Consider the following 21,225-nt stretch of genomic DNA (forward strand, 5'->3'; position numbering starts at 1 on the left):
TAGTACTGTACTGTAATAGGTGTAGAATACTTTTCCCATAAGCAATATACAAAAAACAGAAACAAAAATTAAAGAAAACAGTTTTAGTCTTAACAATGCAGTACCTTGAAAAGCAGAGTAGTACCAGCTACATCACCGCTGCTTTTACACTTGCTTCCAGACATCTGGGCTTGCAGAAAAGACACTGCACTACTGTACTCTACATAGTACTGGACAGTAAAGTGCACACAAGCACAACCGTTTGGAGAGGATGCACGTACGTGACAAGGTACGCCCGACACGTGAACTAACTCATTGACTGGACATGCGAACACACGTTTACATCTTTGAAAGTTCACAACTTGACAGTTGGTATGTAGGGGACTTGCTGTACAGCACAGAGTCCCGATCTGGGCCTCCCAATAGAGATACCTGAGAACCCAAGCCGACACGGATGCTCGAGCCCTGTTTTTAGGCACATTAAACCAGAACATGGGAGCAGGGAACAGGGAGGGGATAGGCTTCAGGCACCGATATTTTTCAAAGCCCGCCTGTTGGTCCCAGCGAACCCCTAATAGGGAGCAGTGTCTGCAGAAGAAGCAACTCTTTCCCCTACTCACCCCCCCACATTCTCCTGGGGCCCCTCACCCTGGAGCAACCATAGATGCATGCCATCCATCCAGGAATTTTCAGTTATTTGGAACAATGACAGGGAGAGACCAAATTAATGAGCAGTGTGTGTTGAACTCGAAGTACCAACAACAAAGGAGGAGGCAGAGCTGCCTCAGAGAGAAGTGGAGATGGGAGAGCATGAAACTAGAGTGGGGGTGGGGGAGGACAGGGCGAAGAGAGATGGTTCTGGTCCAGGCCTTGGAGACCGGGACACAGGTTTGCTCCGTGGGTTCCATTAATTACCACAGTAACCATTCCAAGAGCAGTCCTTTTTGCTTAAGCTGCTTTGAATGGGCTCCTGCTCCTTTCAAACAAATGATTCCTGACCAAGAATGTCCCCAGAGCCTGGCACCGTGTCCCTGCCTGGGTTTGGAATGGTCTGGAATGGCCTTCGTTTGCTGAATGGGTGGCTGAATGCATGTGTCAGCACGGCATGGGAGCCCAGATCACTAATTAATCGATGCACAGCAAACGCCACAAAGCAGGTGGCATTGCACTTCTCAGGTGTGCGAGTTGTCTGGAAGGGTGTGGGCCATGGCTTTCCATTAATGAGGCTCATCTCTCTTTAGGGAGAGGAGGCCCGGTCACTTCATAAAGGCACTGAGCAGTCGTGCAATGAAGGGACTTCTCTTAAATATGTTTAATGATGCATGTTGTTTAAAAATATTTATTTATTTGGCTGCATCAGTTCTTAGTTGTGGCATGCAGGATAGAGTTCCCTGACCAGGGGTTGAAATCCAGGCTCCTGCATTGGAGGTGTAGCGTCCTAGCCACTGGAGCACCAGGGAAGTCCCTGAAGGAACTTCTTCCAGAACTTATCCTACCATGGAACACTTTTCATTTTTTGGAAGATCAACATTCCATGAAACTAGTGTTCCAGGACTCTGGAGCTGTGGCACATGCTAGGCTTTAGAGTCACCTGGGTTTAAATTTATTATATATTATTTATCCTTGGTGTCTTCAATATATCTCTTCATTTCTGTGGACCTGTTTTCTCTTTCACAAAAAGGGGAGGATATCAAAAATCTCACAGGGCTGTGCAAAACATATGATGCTGTGAAAGCTCCTGGTTCATAGAAGTGCTTGATAATGGTCTTAAAACCACTCGAATCATTTGCCAGGCCCAAGTGATGGGTCTAAACAACCTGTGTGCTCAGTCACTCAGTTATGTCTGACTCTTTCTGACCCCATGGACAGTAGCCCGCCAGGCTCCTCTGTCCATGGGATTTCTCAGGCAAGAATACTGGAGGGGGTTGCCATTTTCTCCTCCAGGGGATCTTCCTGACCTATGGAAGAGTTTTCTGCATTGGCAGGAAGAATTTTTACCACTGAGCCACATGGGAAGCCCCATCAAAACAACTAGTTAGTGGCCAACTACTAGAAAAACCACACCTTGTGCATACACATGCTGGGCACAAATCATGCCCTCCTAACATTCATGTCTGTCAGAATTTGTGACCAAGAACTTATTTGCGAATATGTGTTATGTAAAAAAAAAAAAAAATGGTACAAAGGAACGGATGGACAAAACAGAAGTAGAGTCACAGATGTAGAAAACAAACTTACGGTTACAACAGGGGAAGGTGAGGGAGGGATAAATTGGGGGTTTGGGATTGATATATACCCACTACTCTGTCTAAATAGATGACTAATGAGAACCTGCTGTATAGCACAGGGAACTCTACTCAATACTCTGGAATGGCCTATATGGGAAAATAATCTCAGAAAGGGGATATATGTATATGTACGGCTGATTCATTTTGCTGTACATCTGAAACGAACGTAATATTGTAAATCAACTCTACTCCAATAATTTTTTTTTAAAAAAGACCTTATTTGTAGTAGGATCTTTACAGATATAAGCAAGGGAAGATGAAGTCATAACAAGAAGAGGCTTTAATAAAAAGAGAGAAATCTGGACAGACATACAGGGAAGGAAGTCATGTGAAGAGGGAGGCAGAGACTGGAGAGACGACTCTACACATCAAGGACCACCAAGGATTGCTGGCAGCCATCAGGAGCCAGCAGAAGAAAGGAAAGGCTCTTCCCCAGAGACTGCAGAGGGACCAGGGCCCCGCAGGCATCTTGGTCTCAGACCTCTAGCCTCTAGAGCTATGAGGGAATACATTGCTGTTGTATAAGCAAGGCATATGCACACGTACACACACAAGAGGCATGGGAGAGGCTTAGAAACTGAAGCGTCAGAGTTGTACTAAGATCAAAGGATTACTCTCAATCAGCCATTTGGGGCATTGTTTCCAACACCCTCAGCTCCTGTTTCTTCCTCATTTCTGATACTCAATGGGTCACCAAGTTCTCCGCCTTGGATATCTCTGGAACTGTGCATTCTCCCATCCTTACCGCTGTGCCTGCTTCCAAGGTTCCTCATCTCCCAACTTGTAAACCACTCCCTCTGGTCTTATCCCCTCTGATTCATGTTCCTTGATCAGAAACCAGACCTATTGTCCTGTCTGGGCCTCTGCTCGCTATCTCCTCCAACAGGGAGGTGGGCTGCAGTCAGCGGCAGGATGGAGGCCATCATTCCTGGTCAGCCCCATCCCTTCCTCTTGGTAGGTCCACTCCAGTGGTCTGGCTAGGTACGGTCAGCTTCTCCCCCATGGGCCCTGGCTCCTCCCTCCTGGTCCATCTTTGGGACCATGGTCCCAGTTGGCCCTGTGCCTCAGTCAGCTCTTTCTGCCTGATGCTGCAGAGATCCTAGTGCAAACAGGACTGTGTTAGAGTGGACCTGAAGGGGCCTCATCAGCGTGTGTGTGTGTGTGTGTGTGTGTGTGTGTGTGTGTGTGTGCAGTGCTCTGCCTGAAGACCACCTCTCCTTCAATAAGGGGCCACCCACTCAGGCTCCCCATCATCTGAGGTCCCTTTCCACCTCTCACCATTGAGATCCCAGGGGAAGTCCGTCTGCTCTCTGGCTTTCACAGAAGAGGTCCTGCTAACTCAGGCCAGGCCCCCTCCGGGCTTGCACACTGCCCTGTCTCACCATGTCTGTAGCACAGTGAATGGCTCTTCAGGCTGCTTCCTCCCTGCCCTGACTGTACCACCCTTGTGTCTGGGGCATACAGAGGGGTGTCCCTAGGTACAGTGTGTTCCAAATGGTCCTACTCAATAGTACTGGCCTTGACCAGCGCCACTGGTACTCTCACACCAACCCAGAAAGGACCCTGCCTACTCACACCCTCTACTTCACTTGACATGACTCCACTTGGAGGCTGGAAGCCACTTCATGACCTTCTCCCTACCTGCCCTCCCACATACCCTGCTCTAAGTAACCTCATTTCACTGACCTCTGTCTCTGAGTTCTCAAGTCATGGTCCTCCTAGGGCCTGGTTACCACACCAGAAAGATTATATACACAAAGATATATAGATACATGGCCATATATATGCATGTATGTATAATTATACAAAGGGTAACATACTGCAAACACTATTCTACATGTGTTTTTCTGACTATATTGTGGAGATAGTTCTCTCTATTTACTGTCCTCACCTTTTTTATACCTGCATCGTATTCCACTTTGTGGATGTGCTGCAGTTTGTTTAGCTAATCTTCTCTTGAGGGACTTTTGGATAATTTATAGTCTTTTTTTCTTATAAACAGACCTGAAATTAGTAAACACCCTTGTGCATAGGTCATTTCTAACTGGGTTTTTGACAGAAGGTGAAAGACAGACCTATCCAGACTGGAGTTTTTTCCTTCTTTCAGCAAAGCAAAAATTCCTTCTATGCAGCTGTAAAAAAGGATGAAGACGATCAATACAGAGAACTATCTCCATAATATATTGAAAAAAATGTGTAGAATAGTGCTTGCAGTATGTTGCCATTTGTATAATTATACAGACATGCATATATATGGCCATACATCTATATACCTTTGCATATATTTGCATGTATAATCTCTCTGGAAGAATGCATAAGCAACCGGTAACATTAAAATTCTCTGTGGAGGAGAACTGGATTGCCAGGGTTAGCAGTGGGAAGCAGCATTGTCACTGTTTACGTCTTTGTAACTTCTAAATGTCAAGAATATATTACCAATTCTAAAATTTTAAAATAAAAGTCAGTGGCTGTTTGAGAGTGCCTAACTGACCATCCCCTTTCCAGGTTCTCCAAGCTGACCCGTGCATTGTCTAGTCACCAGGACACTATCTTTTGGACCTCAGCATTGTAGCCTCATGGACTGTGATCTTCAGTGAGCATGCCCAGTCTGCCCTGAGAGCCAGAGGGAGCCACTGAAGTGGGGTGAACCTCTGTTTCTGCAGTGATTCTGCCCCTGAGGTCCTCATCACTCCTCAGCAGTCTCCCATATGTAAGCCCCTGGGAGTATACAAGTGCTCCTACTGGACGAATTGCACTGTGACTTTCTGGGAGGCAATGGGTGTTCCATAATTGGCTGGTTGCCCTTTGTGCCCAGGCTACCAGGAAGCTCTCAGATGTGATTACATGCCTGCCTCTCCTCACCTGTGCCCACACTGTATGGGCTCTCCATCCAGATCACCAGTCTTCCCCCAAGCTCCCCAAAGCCTGTGGATCTGACAGAGAGGTGAGGGGAGTCCAGGCGACCACCAGTGTAGCTGGAGGGCAGGGAAGACCGACTGTGGGAGAAAGGGTAGATGGGCAGCAGCAGGCTAGGGGTAAGGTTAACAGGCACGCAGAGGATGCTGCATGATTGACTAGTGCTTCCAAGCTATTTCACTAACTCCTTGAGTTTGGCTAATAGTCTAAGAGGCAATTCCACAAAGCTGGTTATATTTCACTTATATAGTCCGACAGAGGAAAAGTCAATCAAGTCTGTCTGAATTTCCAGACTCGTTTTTGGAATGCCAGCTACAGCGGCTAAAAATTCATTCATTCACACTTCTAAAATTAATTTCATTTTAAGGTCTCAGTTAGATTTTTCAATTTGAAAAATAAATAAAAATTCAACTGGGAATTATCTTCTTGAAAATAATTCTCTCTCTCTCTTTTTCAGGGGAAAGAAACTGCATTAGCCTTGCTCGTTTAGTAAGACGTGGTCTTTAAGTATAAATTGCTGAATTTAACAACAGAGGCCTGGATGTCCTCTGATCTTAACAACCCAGAACCAGGAGGCCTGACATTTATTAGCAGTGAGGGCTCGGGGTCTTGCATGACACAGACACTCAGGTGTTTGTGGAGAGATGAGCTCCATCTATCTGAGCTTCATCCAAGCAAGGATGAGCTCTTCCCCACATACAACTGCAGGAACAGCAGGGTTACCTTGGTGTTGCACGAAACGCTAGGCATGGAAAGGACTTTGTAAGCCGTCAGCTGCAAAGGTGCTCTATCTGAGCGGTGGCTGAAGGATAAGGTATGGAGACCACCTGGAGCTTTCACGGGCTCACTACCGAGCCTGGGAGGTAGGAAGATCCAGAGGTTGTGCAGGCCAGGGCATGTGGGAGCCAGGGATGGTTTCAGGGGCACAGTGCAGGGTGACGCATAATAGAGAGGGTGGAATCTTCAGTGTTCTCACACTCCCCAAATTCAGGCCTTTGTGACCGCTCCGTTCGACAGCCTTCTCCGACCTGACCTCCTGCCTCCCGATGGGTTTTCCTCCTGTCTCTCCTCCCCCTGCCTCGATCTCTGCAGCCTGGAGCTGACAGCAGCCCGTTCTATCATCGAGACCTGTGCCAGCCCCTCATTGTGCTCTGTAACCTGCACATGGGGTTTAGAGGCCAGCTCTGCCTCCCCTGCAAGCCGCATTCACTGTCCTTCTTGCTCCTTTCTGGGTGGAGTCTCCCCGACGCCCCCAGGCTGGGAAGAGATGCCCCTGTAGGTGTGAGCACACATTGCTGGGCACAATCTCTGCTTCCTGTCATTACACCCATCACGATGGCGCTTCTGCTTTTCTCTCAGCTACTCGTGTGTGTGTGTGTGTGTGTGTGTGTGTGTGTGTGTGTGTGACAACTAGATCTGCGTTTTGGAAAGTGCTTTGGCTGCAGAGAGGCACATAAGTGGCGGGATGCAGTGAATGTACGGAGACGGTTCTCCCAAAACCTCTAGAGCCCTGCTTTCATGGTAGGTCTGCATGTCCCTGCCACCTCTGAACTGAAGCCACGTGACCTGCCTTGTCACCCTGAACTGTGGCCAGAGCAGTCCACTTCTGGGTGTCGGGGGGAAGCTTTAAGAGCCAGGGAGAGCTTGGCCACATACCCGCCCTCAGTGGAGGTGACCGTGGAGGCAGGTGTCAGGATGAATCTATGTCCGGCTGTGTCCCTGAGCGGTCACAGTGAGCAGTGTCCTCCTGCCAACCATATGGGACCTAAAGCCTGAGCAGGAAATAAGTCTCTGTTGTGTTCCTGGAAACTGGGGGCTTGTTTGTTACTGCAGCATGACGTCACCCATGCTGACTAGTACACTCATTAGGAGGCCCGCACCTAAGTCCAGACAGGATGATGGTGGCCTGGACTAGAGCCTTGGAGGAAGAGAGGGACCAGAGAGGATGGTCTGGGAGAGATTTAGGAGGTGAAATCCACAGGGCTGGGTGATGGTGTGGCCATCATGGATGAAGGAGGCTTCTGCAGCCACTGTCCCTCTTTCAGGGGCATGCTCACTCAGACCTTCTCAGAAACCCATAGGTTCTCTGAGTTAAGATTTACCATCCTATTTTTATATCCAGGGTCAAGGGTCTGTGTTGGTTCACTTTAAACCTTCCAGAGACGCAGGAGATCTGGGTCCTTGCTTTGTGGAGGAAATGCCTGTCATAACCATGAAAGGTGAAGCCACAGTGAAAGCAAAAGTGTTAGTCGCTCAGTCGTGACTGACTCTTTGTGACCCCATGGACTGTAGCCCATCAGGGTCCTCTGTCCATGGGGTTCTCCAGGCAGGAATACTGGAGTGGGTTGCCATTTCCTTCTGCAAGGGGGTCTTCCCAACCCAGGGATTGAACCTGGGTCTCCTGTGTTGCAGGCAGATTCTTTATGGTCTGAGCCACCAGGGAAGCCACAATAGTTATAATGTATTGATTGGACCTACTGTGCTATTGGCGGGGGTGGGGGTGGACTTCTCGGAGACTCAGTGGTAAGGAATCCATCTGCAATGCAGGAGACCCGGGTTCAATCCCTAGATAAGGAAGATTCCCTGCAGAAGGAAATGGCAACCCACTCCAGCACCTTTGTCTGAAAAATCCCATAGACAGAGGAGCCTGGTGGGCTACAGTCCATGGGGCTGCAAAGAGTCAGACATGATTGAGCAACTAAACAACAGCAGCAACTGTACTATGCGAGGGCTTTACAAACAGCACCCACTATGACACTCAGAACAAGTGGCAGGGCAGGCTGAGTTACAGACTCCACGTCACGGATGCGGACGCTGAGGCTCAGAGAGCTTGCAGACCTTCCCAAGCTGGGAGCTGGCAGAGCCAGAATCCAAAGTCAGTCCATGTGGCTTTTACCCGATTCCACGTCACTGCTGGGGGTGGACAAACCCCTCAGTGAATGAGCTGGGAATTGAAGCCATGTGCTTGGGGGCTGCGCCTTCCTCTCTGAGCTAGGGAGGGGATGGGCAGCGGGGGTGTCCGAGGCTCGCAGCTGCTCCCAGCATGACAGGTGCCCTCCCGGAGGCGTCTAGGCGTTGGCAGTGTTCTGGGCCCCCCTCAAGTGCACGCGTCACCGACTCTCCTGCATAAACACCAGGGGGCTGAGTCCTGTTCTTGGCTCTGTGCATACACATGCTGGCTCCAGGCTCCCACAGATGCCAGGGAGCCCATGGGGTATGGATGCCTGCCTTGGGGGGCTTATTCCCAACTACTGGGACTTAAGGTGCAAGTCTCCCACCCCAACAGAAACAAAAGCTGCTTCCCAGATGTCACCAGAAAGCACCATCCTTTTGCTTGCTGTTAATTCTCTCTCTCTCTCTCTCGTTCTTTATTTCTCTTGGCGGAGGATGCTAAACTCAAGCAGTCCCTCAGCCCCAGTCTCTGTGCTGTGCTTGTGGTTGGAAAGCGCAGGTTTTAGAGTCACATGGACCTGCGTTTGGGCTTCCCCGGAGGCTCAGCTGTAAAGAATCCTCCTGCAATGCAGGAGACTTGGGTTCAATTCCTGATTGGCAAGATCCCTTGGAGGAGGGCATGGCAACTCAGTCCAGTATTCTTGCCTGAGAAATCCAATGGACAGAGGAATCTGGTGGGCTACAGTGCATGGGGTCACAAAGAATTGGACACAACTGCACACATGCATGGACTTGGGTTCACAGGTTAGCTTTGCCAAGTATGCGCTCTGTAATCTTGGACAAGTTACTGACCATCTCTGAGCCTTAGTTTTGTTACCTCAAAAATAGTTTTCAGGGATAACCTCATGGGGTGTCAGGATGATGAGGGGAAGAGACTGGATATAAGACATGCCCTCCAGCCTTTACATTCTATAGGGAGAAGGAAGACCCTTCACAAACCACCAGCTAAATACATCAAGTAAGCCTAGCCTGATAAGCCATGTGGATGAAGGACAGAGGGCTGTGCAAGCCTGTGATGGGGAAACTGGGGCTCCTCTAGCTCCCACAGGGTGGGGGTGGGGGGGCTCAGGAGATGACTTTTAGGCTAAGACCTAAAAGGAGATCTTTGAAGGAGGAGAAGTTGGTCACTAAACCTGGGGGCGGGGGGGGTGGGGAATCATTCCAAGCATAGGGAGCAGCTTCTGCAGAGGCCTTGAGGTGGGCAAGAGAAGGCAGGGTCAGGTGAGGAACGAGGGGCAGGGGAGGGTCGGGCAGGGTTGGCAGGGCAGGCGGAGGCTGGAGCCTGCTGGGTGCTTTGGGTGATGCTGGAGAGCCTGCATTTTTTCCCAAAGGCAATGAAAGACAGTGACATGCTCAGGGACCTAGAACATGGTCAGGTTTACCTTCTAGAAGCTCAGTCCCAAGGATTGCCATGTGGCCAGGGACTGGTGTGGGGCAAGGAGGGACCATGTGAGCAAGTCTAACATATCAAGCCTGACACTGTGAGCTCCTGACCCAAGGCAGGCATGGGAAGAGTCTGGAGTCCTGAGTATGAAGAATTCTGGCACTTGGTGTTTACGGTGCACTCTACTCCATGGTGAGCTTTAAAGACAGAGAATCAATTTCATTTTTTTCTGTATTCACAGGACTGGGTATCAGCCTGACAGTGAGAGCCAAATTGTGTACTGCACAAATAAATATCCCAGCTACAGTGTCACTAGGGCTTCCCCACTGGCTAAACTCGTAAAGAACCCACCTGCCAGTGCCGGAGGTGCAGGAGACTCAGCTTCGATCCCTGGGTCAGGAAGATTCCTGGAGGAGGAAATGGCAACCCACTCCAGATTCTTGCCTGGTAAATCTCATGGACAGAGAAGACTGGTGGGCTGTAAACCATGGGGTTGCAAAGAGTTGGACACAACCAAATACACACACACATACACACAAAAGGTGTAATTATTGAGGCTCTTCAACCTCGTGTCAGTGCTAGAAATATTTGGGGGCTAGGGTGGGGACATGAGTCCCCTCCACAGTGAACTCTGGGGCCCCACATCTCCTGGCCCGGCCCTGGTCTGGAGCCAGAGAAGGGGACAGCCCTGCTGGTCCTTCCAGAGGTGCAAGTATGGCAGGCTGAGCTGCTGGCCCCACGTGTGTGTGTGTGCAGTAACATCCCTCTGTCTGAGGGGTGTTGCTTTTAGAGTATGCAGTATTTCCCTGCATCCAGGTTTGTGCTTTTCTGATTGGCCGAGAGGCAGGATGAGCTACAGCAATTGGAGGGCAGGCTTTGTGGTGAGGACAGAGCCGCTGCAGAGAAAGCCAGAGAGCATTTCAGCCACTACCTTGCTCGGTGGTGCGGATGAGATTGCATGCTCATGGACTTACAGCTGTCTTTAACATGGAGACACCAGGCCACCCAGAAATGAGGACCAGGAGAGGGCCTTCATCTGGTCTCCAGGGAAAGGCACCCACGGGTGGACAACAGGTACTGTGGACCCCCAGCTTCTGGACCCTCTGCCTACATCAGTGTTGAGGTTCTGGATGAAGGGATCAGGAAGAGCCTGGGGTCTACATTTTGACCCTCCCTGGCTGGGTGATAAGGGAGTCCTGGGGTTGGTTTGGTCAAGCCCATACCTGAGAAGTTGGGGTTGGAAGCTCTGTTTCAGAGAGCTGGGAATGACAGTAGAAAAAGCCAGTGTGGGGTGACTCCATGCCAAAGCAGAGCAACAACACCCAGGGTTGGGACTTCCCAGGTGGTCCAGTGGTTAAGACTTCACCTTCCAATGCAAAGAGTATGGTTTCGATCCCTGGTTGGGGAACTAAGATTCCCACATGGCTTGTGGCCATAAGACCAAAATATAAAACAGAAGCAGTATTGGAACAAATTCAATGAAGACTTTAAAAATGGTCCACACAAAAAATACCTTAAAAAAAGGAACACTCAGGGTCAATTTCTGAACCCAAATTTTACGTTCAGAGCCTCTTGGTCTTCAGTGTGTGGGCCATAGGGTCAGAGGCAAGGGGGTCAGGACTGAGCAAGCAGGGCTCAGCCAATGTGTAGGGAGGGCTTGCAATTGCCGGTCGGCAGGGGAGCATGGCTAAGCCCCTGTGACTTTATGAGGCTTTGGGATCCCAAGTCAGGGCTCCAAGACATTAGGGCTGCACCAGAGGCAGTCAGACCAGTGCAGAAGCAGCCAGAGGACAGTGTATCATGTTAGGTTGGCCTGGACTCCCAGAGCCCCTGCATATCCTACTGGAGCATCTTCACAGCCTATACAGCTCTAACACATCTTTATCTGTGTTCATCTTCCTGGGGGGTTGGGGACTATGACATCCACGCTTCCTGGGCCTACAGCACAGCTCAGGGCCTGGACTGCTGTACAGTCAGTCTTGAAGCATGGAGTGTGGAATTAACAAGGATACACCAATAAGTTCAGCATCATAAGTACCTTTTTAGCACCTACTGTGTGCTTCATTCCTCACGCATCCCTGCCACTGGGGTAGTTTCCAGCCATGACTTGGTTTCTATTTCTAGAGAAACTAACCCTGATCCTCCCAGGTGGACGTGCTGGCTGCTTGCTGCTGCTGCTGCTAAGTCGTGTCTGACTCTGTGGGACCCCATAGAAGGCAGCCCACCAGGCTCCTCTGTCCCTGAGATTCTCTAGGAAAGAATATTGGAGTGGGTTGCCAATTCCTGCTCCAATGCATAAAAGTGAAAAGTGAAAGTGAAGTCTCTCAGTTGTGTCCAACTCTTCGAGATGCCATGGACTGTAGCCTACCAGGCCCCTCCGTCCATGGGATTTTCCAGGCAAGAGTACTGGAGTGGGTTGCCATGTCCTTCTCTGCTGCCTGCTTAGACCTGGATAAAAATGACATTCTGCTAAAATTGAGCCTTCACTAGATACTGGCCAGTCCAGTCAAACTGATAGCCTTTTTGTGGTCCCTCACATGTGGGTTCTCTGCCACATGCCCAGCTGGTTTTGAATTAAGGTTTCCTGTGGTTTGCAAGGCAAATCTAGTCACAGAATGGCTTGGAGCTGGGCCTCTCATGCTGGTGCACTGTAGGTGTCACAGGGACTACAATTCAAGGAGAAACACTGATTTGCTGCTGGCACCATCAATTTTACTCACAGATTTAGAAAACAAAGAGCTATAAATTTTTATAGACACATGCAGTGCAAAGGAGCAGCCAAACTTGGCCTGGAGTCAAATGGACCATCTATAGAAGTGTATAAGACAAAGCACACATCTTTAACAGAAATCTGCACCTGAGCTGGACAGTACCAGATGGCCACCTACTATTCTCAACCCTCTTCTGGTTCTCCTGTGCCAGGAAGGCTACTCTCACGACCATACTGGAGGGTCTCTTGACCATTGCTCTTCTGGGAAATGGCTTGGACCACGCAAGGACACCACCAATTGGCTTTGCACTCCTATCCCTCCCATAATCCACTGCTAGCACGATTCAACACCTGAGCCCAAAGGCGAATGATTTAGAATCAATGTAAGAGGGCATTTTTAGGAATTCTTAGACACTGGATGAATTCTAGGTCTTAATTCTGCCACTGAATCTGAATCAGGTAGATAATTCTCTTCCCAATCTGCTCTCCAAGTTTCCCTGTCTGTAAAACGGGAGGAGTGGGTCGTACGATCTTTCCAAGGTTCCTTTCAGCTTCAGCATTTTATGTTAGGCCTCTACTCCCAGGCCAGGTGGGTATCATTCAGATTCAAACTAAAACACCAACTAAAATGGACCATGAGCATCCTTGCATACACATTATACATGTTCTCAAAACCCCAGAAAGATAGGTGTTATTACCTCCAGTTTGTAGATTACAAAACAGAGGCTCAGAGAAGTTTAGTGTGTTAACTGAGGTCACACAGACGGGAAGTTGCAGAGCTGTGAATCATCTCAGGCCTGTTTCTGGTCCAAGGGGCTGAAAGCAGACACTATGAGCCCAATAGCAGCTCAGTTTCCTCCAGCCCTTTCTCCCTGCCTGCCTGGGAGCTCAGCTCTGTGCTCTGGTATGAGAGGTTGAGGATGGGCACCAGTTGGGACTCCAGGCCATGGGTGGACTTTGGCCGGCAAATGTTGGTACTGTTCTGGAACGCCGGCAAAGAGCAGGTTGTCAAGGGCTGAGACAGCATCTCTGGCCCAGGCTGGGTTTGCCTCTCCCAGGGGAGTCTTCCAGGCCCCATTTTTGCCTTGAGCTTAAGGAGCTGCCCGTTCTTTGCATCACTTTGCCATCTGAGGGCCTCTACCTGCAGGTGGCACATCATTCTCAGAGATCTATCCTCAAATATTCCTGTCCACCTTTCCCAGCCTCCCAATTCATCTCCCAACACCTATGGGCTGTGGGCAGGAGAGGAAGAGACATGCTGCAGGGTCTGAGCTCAGAGCTCTGTCTTGGACCATCAGGAGGGCGACTTCAAGGATGCTTTTATTTAATTCAATTCAATCACTGCCAGTTTGCCTGCAGTAATGGCTTTCGAGCCCTTAGTTTTCTTCTCAGAACCTTAAGGTGGCCTTAACTCCTGAGATGACACTGGGCAAGCAAATCTCTCTTTTGGCCTCCAGTCTTCATCCAGGCAGTAACCAGCTGGTTAGTTCCGTCGGATCGCAGGTCCCTCGCAGCGGTGACATTTTAGCATCCGCTATCTTTGACTTTACCTTCCCAGAGGCATCGGGATGGATGCCTTTGGAGAGCGCAGCAAGCATAAAAATCGCTCTCTGGCAGTCTGCGGCTTTCACTTGGCGGCCGCAGGTCCTACTCCATCCCCCCACGCCAAAGGCTCACCTCCACGGCGCCCCGATCCCCGGTCCATCCAGGCCTGGGCTTTCAGCCTCGCAACTCCGGAAACCCCAGGGCAGCGCTAGAGGCGCGACTGCGGCGGCGGCGGCGGCGGCGGAGGCGCAGGGGGCGGGGGTGAGAGATGCTCCCACTTGTCCCGCGGCCTCCGCAGCGGCCCCGGCCCCAGATCCGGCCCCAGATCCGGCCCCAGCGCGTTAGAAGGGTCCCCGGAACCCTTCGGTTTGTTGCTTGGGCGTGGAGACGGCTGGGAGTTCACCACCGGTCGATGGCACCGAATCGACCCCTGCGCGCAGTCCCTAACTTGGCTCGTCTTCGCTCCCGCCGCGGTGAGGTACGGGCCGTGGCGAGCGGACGCCTCGGTCTCACCCTTTCCGTGCCTAAGCGCGGGGAAATTCAGCTACCTGGTCCGGGGCTCTCCGGGGCGGGAGCACCATTTTTGGCTGGATGTGCTTCTACATTCATTGTTTCTGTCTGTCCTGTGGCACCCATCTCTCTCCAAACCGCGTCTCCCTCCGCATCTCCGCGTCTCGCCCGCTCTGTGCCCGCCTCCTGCCGAGCTCGCCGGGTGCAGGACAGCCGCAGCCCACACCCGCTCCCTGCCTGCAGTCCGGGGACCCTCTGGCCACCGCGGGTTACAGCCCGCTTAGGCCAACCCTCCCATCTCTCCGAGGGCGCCGAAAGTACAGGGACTAAAGTTCGGGCGCCTTCGGCCGGCGAAAGGCCCGGAGCCCCAAGGGCCGCGGCCCCGGCGCTGGCCTCACCTGTTTCTCCAGCGGCTCCTTGGCCGAGAGCGTAGGCTTGGGGGAGGGCGCGCGATCGCAGACGCAGCCCTCCAGCAGGTAGAGCCCCGAGGGCCGCGAGCTCGAGTCGCTCTCGAAGTAGAAGAGCAGATTCTGCAGCAGCGCGAACCACTTGGTTTGCCATTTTGTGTTGTCCGAACTCCGCTTGCTCAGGTAGCCTTTGCGCGTTCCATCCTTGCGCGCCAGCAGCCCCAGGGACGCGACGTGGCCATCGTTCAGCCGGATCCCCTTCTGCATGGTGCTCGGAGGCCAGCTCGACTCCACGCGCTTACATCTTCTTCGCGCGGAACCCAGCAGCCCAGGTCCGTGCGCGCTGTGCTCCGCTTCTCTCTGGCGCTCGCTCCTTCGCGCTCTCCCCTCCCCCCTCCAATCTCTACAGTCCAGGATCTGGCGCTGAGCCGCGGCTGCTGGAATCCAGATGTACCATTCCCCTCCAGAACCTCTTCTCAACTCCGCAGAGCCCCCAGGCCCTGGAGATGCCTCCCGACCCTCCCCCGGCGCCGGGCAAACGGAGGGACTGGCGAGCTGCGCGCTGGCGAGGGGCAGGCGGAGTCATGTGACGCTGATCCCTCGAAGAGCCCGTTTCAGCAGCGCGGACAGGGACACACGCACGCAGCCCGCCGAGGCGCAGAGCCGCGCGCAGGCTGCACCTTGGCACCTCCTCCTTCTCCCCGGACACACGCGCACACGCACAAACACAAATCCTGTCCTCCCTCCCCCAATCTCCTCTTCTCCTCTTTGGGTGTTAACAAATCAGATCAATTTTCGTTTAACCCAAGGAACACCAGAGGCTCGCCATCCTGGGAGCTGGCGTCTTTGCGCCCCGCCGCAGCGCACAGTAGACCTGGGGTTAAGTACCATTTGTCATTTTCTCCTCCAGAGGCTTCTTCCTGGTACTTTATTTTTCTTTTCCGAGGTGGATGGAGGAAGGTGGATGGCGAAATGGATCTGAAAGAGCTTTCAGTTCTAATATTTGCGTAACCGACCAGGTCACATCATTCAGCATCCAATCCTACTTCTGGTGGCTTCCCCAGCGACCTGAGGACAATACAGGCGGAGATATGGAGGGGGGGACGTGAGCACTTATTTTAATTTATTTTGAGTGTTGCCATAATTACTGGCGCCACCCCTGCGCCCCGAGGTCTGGCTAGCGAGCCGCTGTTGGCAGTTTTCTGCAAATACCCTCCAAAGCCTGAAGGCGGGCTTCAAACGCAGGCGCCAAGGACCATGGGAGCCTTCAAATAGCTGCGCTGGCGCAATGATACCTTAATGATAGATTTTCCGTTCTTATTTTTAGCTCGCATTCGCCTACACAGTTACACGGCATTTATCCGGGAACGTCACAGCGCCCGCCTGCTGCACCGGGAGGGCGCGCCGGCCGCCGGGCAGCCGGGGCGCTGGAGCTGGAATCGCGCGCACCGTCGTCTGCCGCAGAGGTTACCCGCCGGGCTAGGGCCGGGGGCGGCTCCCCTCAGCCCGGCCTGGCCTGTTTGCAGCGGGGACAGGCGGGAGCGCAGCCTTCGGGAGGAAGGAAGGAAGGGCACCATTTTTCAGTAGAGAATCTGCTGGCACCCCACCTCCCTCCCTTGCACGCGCAACACACAGACACATCCACATACCACACACACACACCCCCCACACACCCCACACCCACTCACCCTGGTCTGGAGAGAGGGAAGGGCCTGGGAATAAGCTCTGGGAAGGCCCCGGGAAATCCACGGAGAGACACCCGGCCGTACCTAAATTGGAACAGCCCCGGTCCTGGGCACAATGGCGAAAGCCTGCCTTTTTAAGATGGGGACCATTCCGAGGGAGGAACTGACCGAGTAAGCCTTACTCTTGCCTCTCAGTTCCCACGCTCGGGTTTGGGAACTCGAAGGGTTTTTCTTCACGAATAATGAAAGCAAAGAAGGGTGATGGTTAAAACTCTTCCTTTAGTCTCGATTTTTCCAAGAAGGTCCCTGCACTGTGACCACCTTTATTTCTCTTCTGCCTTCTTTGTGAAAGCAGAGTTTCCAGAAGTGAGTTTCTTAATCCAGTCTCTCTTCCTCTAAACTCATCTCTTAGGAAGCCTGATACAGAGGCCAAGGGAACTTGAGGGAAGGGGCACTGTTCTAAGTGCTTCAGACTGACTAAGCCATTTAATTGTCACGCAGCTCTAGGAGTAGTGTCCATCCCCTTCCCTCTCCCCTCATGAGCTCCGTGGTACAGAAGAGGGAAATGGAGGCCCGGGGTAGTTGAGTGACTTGTTCAGAGTCACTCAGCTGGATAGTGGCAGGGGCAGGATTTGAACTTGGTGGTCTCTCCCCACTGGCTATGTAGAGTTGAATGACTGGTTGCTGTGTTGCAGAGTGTTTGGCCTTTATCCTAAAAGGGGGCCTCTCTCATGTGGGCCAGAGCCAAGATTGGGTCTGCTTGACATGTGGAGACAGTGGGGGAAGGGGAGGGGGGGTTAACTGGGAGACTGGAATTGACATATATACACTACTGTGTGTAAAACAGATAGCTAGAGGGAAGCTGCTGTACTGCATGGGGAACTCAGCTAGGTGCTCTGTGATGATCAAGAGGGGTGGGATGGGAAGGGGATAGAAAGGAGGTTCAAGGAGGAGGGGATATATGTATACCTATACCTATGGCTGATTCACTTTGTGGTACAGCCACAAAGTGAAACTAACGTTGAAACTTTGAACTAACACAACATTCAAAAACAACTGTACTCTGATTAAAAAAAAAAAAAAAGATTGGGTCTGCTTAGAGGCTGCTGTGGCCAGAGAGACCTATAGTATCTGAATTCCAAACCTGGACGGCACACTGGAAGGCTGGATGTGGCTCAAAGTAGTCATGTGGGAGAGAGTAGGTGACCGCAGCCCTAGCACTTTAATTATGTCCATCTGAGCTGCAAACACACTGCTTTCTCTCTAATCTCCATTGGCAGAAACCTGAGCAGAGCCTGTAAAGGGGTCCTCTGGTCATCCTCCTGGTCTCCAGCCAGAGTTCAGGACCATTGGAAGGCACTCAGGGGAGCTGCTTAAGGAGAACATCAGCTGCAGTGTGGGTTGGGGTGGGGGTGCCCGGGAGCAGGTAGGCATGTCCTGCCATAGCAGGCAGAGATGAGCATGTCTAGCTATGGTGTGTGCTGTCTACCAGGCCAGAGACCAACTCTTCCCCATAGGTGGAAAAGATGCCCACAAGACCTCACAAGTGCATCTGGGCTTTGCCTTGTTTCATTCCATCCTCTCCATAAGGCTTTTGGACAAGGGTTAATAACCCCGTTTCACAGATGGAGAAACTGAGGCTGGAGAGTGGAAGCAATATTTGCAAAGAATCTCGTAGGGCGACGCTATGATGGGGATCCTGACTGCTCAACTACAGCTCATCGCAGAGGACTTGCTCTCTGGGTCTCCCAACTTCCAGCTCTCTGGGCTGAGGTCTCTGCAGATAAGGAAACAATAAGGAGGATTAAGGAGTATTTTGGTGGGTTTGAGATCTGCATTTAGAAATGACTAGCTAGTGACATGGACATTGCTTAGTCCAAAATCCTAGTAAGTCTTCATGAGGAGATTTCTGCGGGGCTTCAGAAGAGTGGTCAGCGTGGGCATTTGTTGACCTGGGAGTTGTGTGGGTCTGACCTGCCTTTCGGCCATGGGGAGAGGGAGTCTTTGGGGTGTGTGTGTTTAAGTGTGGTGTGAGGTACACATGAGAGGTATGTGTGGTGTGTAGGTGTAACATTTAGAGAAACCTTGGTCTTTTGGCAACATACTCTGAAAAAGAAATGTACTTTTCACATCACCTAAAAAAATGAATTTAATATGTTGAAGTCAGAGGACTTTTGGAAATAGAGGCTTTGCCAATGGGGATTCATTCCTCCAACTTTGGGCTCGGTTGTTAGCTTTGCTCCAGGATCCACATGTAGATGTGAGGGGTTTATACCTTTACTTTCTAACCAGTGAGAATAGCTTTATTATACTGTTGGACTATAAATGTAATGCAGGCGTTTTGTAAAGTATTAAGGCAATATAGAAAGTAAAGAGATTACTCCTCCATTGATTTTCTTCTTTTCTATTTAATGTCCTTGACTTTCCTCATTGCTAACATATTTACCAAAATGGGATTCTGAAACACATGCTATTTTATCATCTCTCTTTACTTAACAGCATGTGAGGACATATTTTCATATCATTATGGACTAGGGTTCTTGGCCTTCTTAATCAATAGAAATTGATTAGAGGCCAGACAAGCGATTTAGGTGAGGCTTTATCGAGGTCCCTGCTGCAGTGGGAGAGAGCAGGGTGAGAACAAACAACAGGTTCCCTTGCTTGCTCCTTGGCATGGGTTGGGGGACAAGCTGGTTCCTTATATGGGGTGAGGGTAGGGCTGTGTCCAGGACTGGGCTGGAGGGGTGGCTTAGGTGGTTTGCCCACCCCTTAGGTGGTGCTATGTACAGGGGGCATATGCAGTATCCTGCTTGTGCTCCAGGCTCGTCAAAAGTGGTAGTTGGGGGTTTTGGTTTCTTTTGGTCCAGAATTTGCCCCAACTACACATGCATGCAGTTATTTTTAGTTCCATACAGTTTCTTTGTATTTTGTTGCTGGAGAAGAGGTGTGTCCAGGTGCAAGCACTGCAGCAAAGGGTTCCAGGTTTGTCTCAATATTACTGCAAATTTTAATCAAATATTACTACAGATTTTAATCAACAGATACTTTGATTTGGCATTTGGGTTGTCTCAAATCACAGGTTTTGGAATGCCGTGCCGTGCCATTCTGTGCCAAGTCACTTCAGTTGTGTCTGACTCTTTTGCAATCCCATGGACTGTAACCCTCCAGGCTCCTGTATCCATGGGATTCTCCAGGCAAGACTACTGAAGTGGATTGCCATGCCCTTCTCTAAGCTTTTGGAATAATGATATAATTAGTATCTTTGTAGATACATTTCCCTCTCTTAACCTAAAAACTGAAATTTCTAGGTTAATGAAACATCCATTTGAAACATTAATACCTATTAATAGATTTCCAAGGAGAGCTTTTATTCTTGACATGGCTGTCCACAGAGATGAGAGTATCCATTTCTCCATCTATTTGTCAGTCCTGGATATTGATACTAACCATCAGTTTTAATCTGTGTTGCAAATAATCTCCACAGTTTGTTGCTTGTCTTTAATGCTATGTATCTATATATTGCAGGGATTTCCCCAGTAGCTCAGTGGTAAGAATCTGCCTGCAATGCAGGAGATGTGGGTTTGGAAGATCCCCTGGAGGAGAGCATGGCAACACACTCCAGTATTCTTGCCTGGAGAATCCTGTGGACAGAGGAGCCTGGGGGTTATAGTCCATGGGGTCACAAAGAGTCAGACACAACTGAAGTGACTGAGCATCCATTCACAACTATATATTTTATATGTCTTTATTTGGGTTGTAAGAAATTTTAAAACTTGGGTGCAGATAAATATATCTTTTTCTTTATGGTTTCTTATTTTAGATCTCCTGCCCTCTTGTGCCAGTTCCTTCAAGATTGAAACATATGTGCCCATATTTTCTCCTTCATTTTTTCAATTTTATTTTTTCTATTTATGCTTTTAATTCATTAAGAGTGAGGTTGGGGGCCTTGCTTATTATTAATTTTTCCAAAAGAGCTGGCAAGTTGTCCCAATACCCTTGATTGAATAATCCAAATTCTACCACTGATGAGGAGTAGCATCTTTATCAGGGATCAAATTCTTGTCAATACTTAGGACTATTTCAAGATGCTGCTTTTTGTCCTATTGTTCTGTCGTTATTTTTTTTAAATTGTGATATAGTTGCTTTACAATATAGTATTAGTTCTGCTGTACAGCAAAGTGAATCAGTTGTATGTATGTATGTATGTCCCCTCCTTTTTGGACATCCTTTTCTTGCCTCCCGCCCCACCCCTCTAGGTCATCACAGAGCACAGAGCTGAGCTCCTTGTGCTATACAGCAGCTTCCCACTAACCATCTCTTTTACACATGGTAGTGTATGTGTGTCATTCAGTTCAGTTCAGTTCAGTTCAGTCGCTGAGTCGTGTCCGACTCTTTGCGACCCCATGAATCGCAGCACGCCAGGCCTCCCTGTCCATTACCAACTCCCGGACTTCACTCAGACTCACGTCCATCGAGTCAGTGATGCCATCCAGCCATCTCTTCCTCTGTTGTCCCCTTCTCCTCCTGCCCTCAATCCCTCCCAGCATCAGAGTCTTTTCCAATGAGTCAACTCTTCGCATGAGGTACCTCTCAATTCATTCCACCCTCCCCTGTCTGTTCTTATCCCAGTGATTTCTGTTTCTTACTGCTTTACCAACTATTTTGAAATCTGGCCTCATCATCATGCCCTGCATGTGGTCAATTAGGTGATTGTTCTGAGGCTTCTGGGAAAGAAGATACATGCTCTGTTCACAGTGTATGGAGTTTGACAAATATCTAGCAACTTGATAAATTTTGTGACATACAGAGGGCTAGGATTTACTCATGACCATAGAGGAATAAGAAAGTG

General features: G+C 50.2%; 1 protein-coding gene across 1 annotated transcript in view; it reads right to left on the reverse strand.

Annotated features, from left to right (window-relative positions):
* Nucleotides 1-14,958, reverse strand: part of RASGRF1 (Ras protein specific guanine nucleotide releasing factor 1) — a 101,287-nt gene extending 86,329 nt beyond the window's left edge. The window contains exon 1 of the mRNA XM_068991320.1: nt 14,683-14,958. Coding sequence (XP_068847421.1) covers nt 14,683-14,958 — 276 coding nt within the window. The remainder of the gene's footprint in view (nt 1-14,682) is intronic.
* Nucleotides 14,959-21,225: the final 6,267 nt, after the last annotated feature.

This window comes from Capricornis sumatraensis, chromosome 19 (genome assembly GCF_032405125.1).
Source record: "Capricornis sumatraensis isolate serow.1 chromosome 19, serow.2, whole genome shotgun sequence".
Taxonomy (NCBI): Eukaryota; Metazoa; Chordata; class Mammalia; order Artiodactyla; family Bovidae; genus Capricornis; species Capricornis sumatraensis.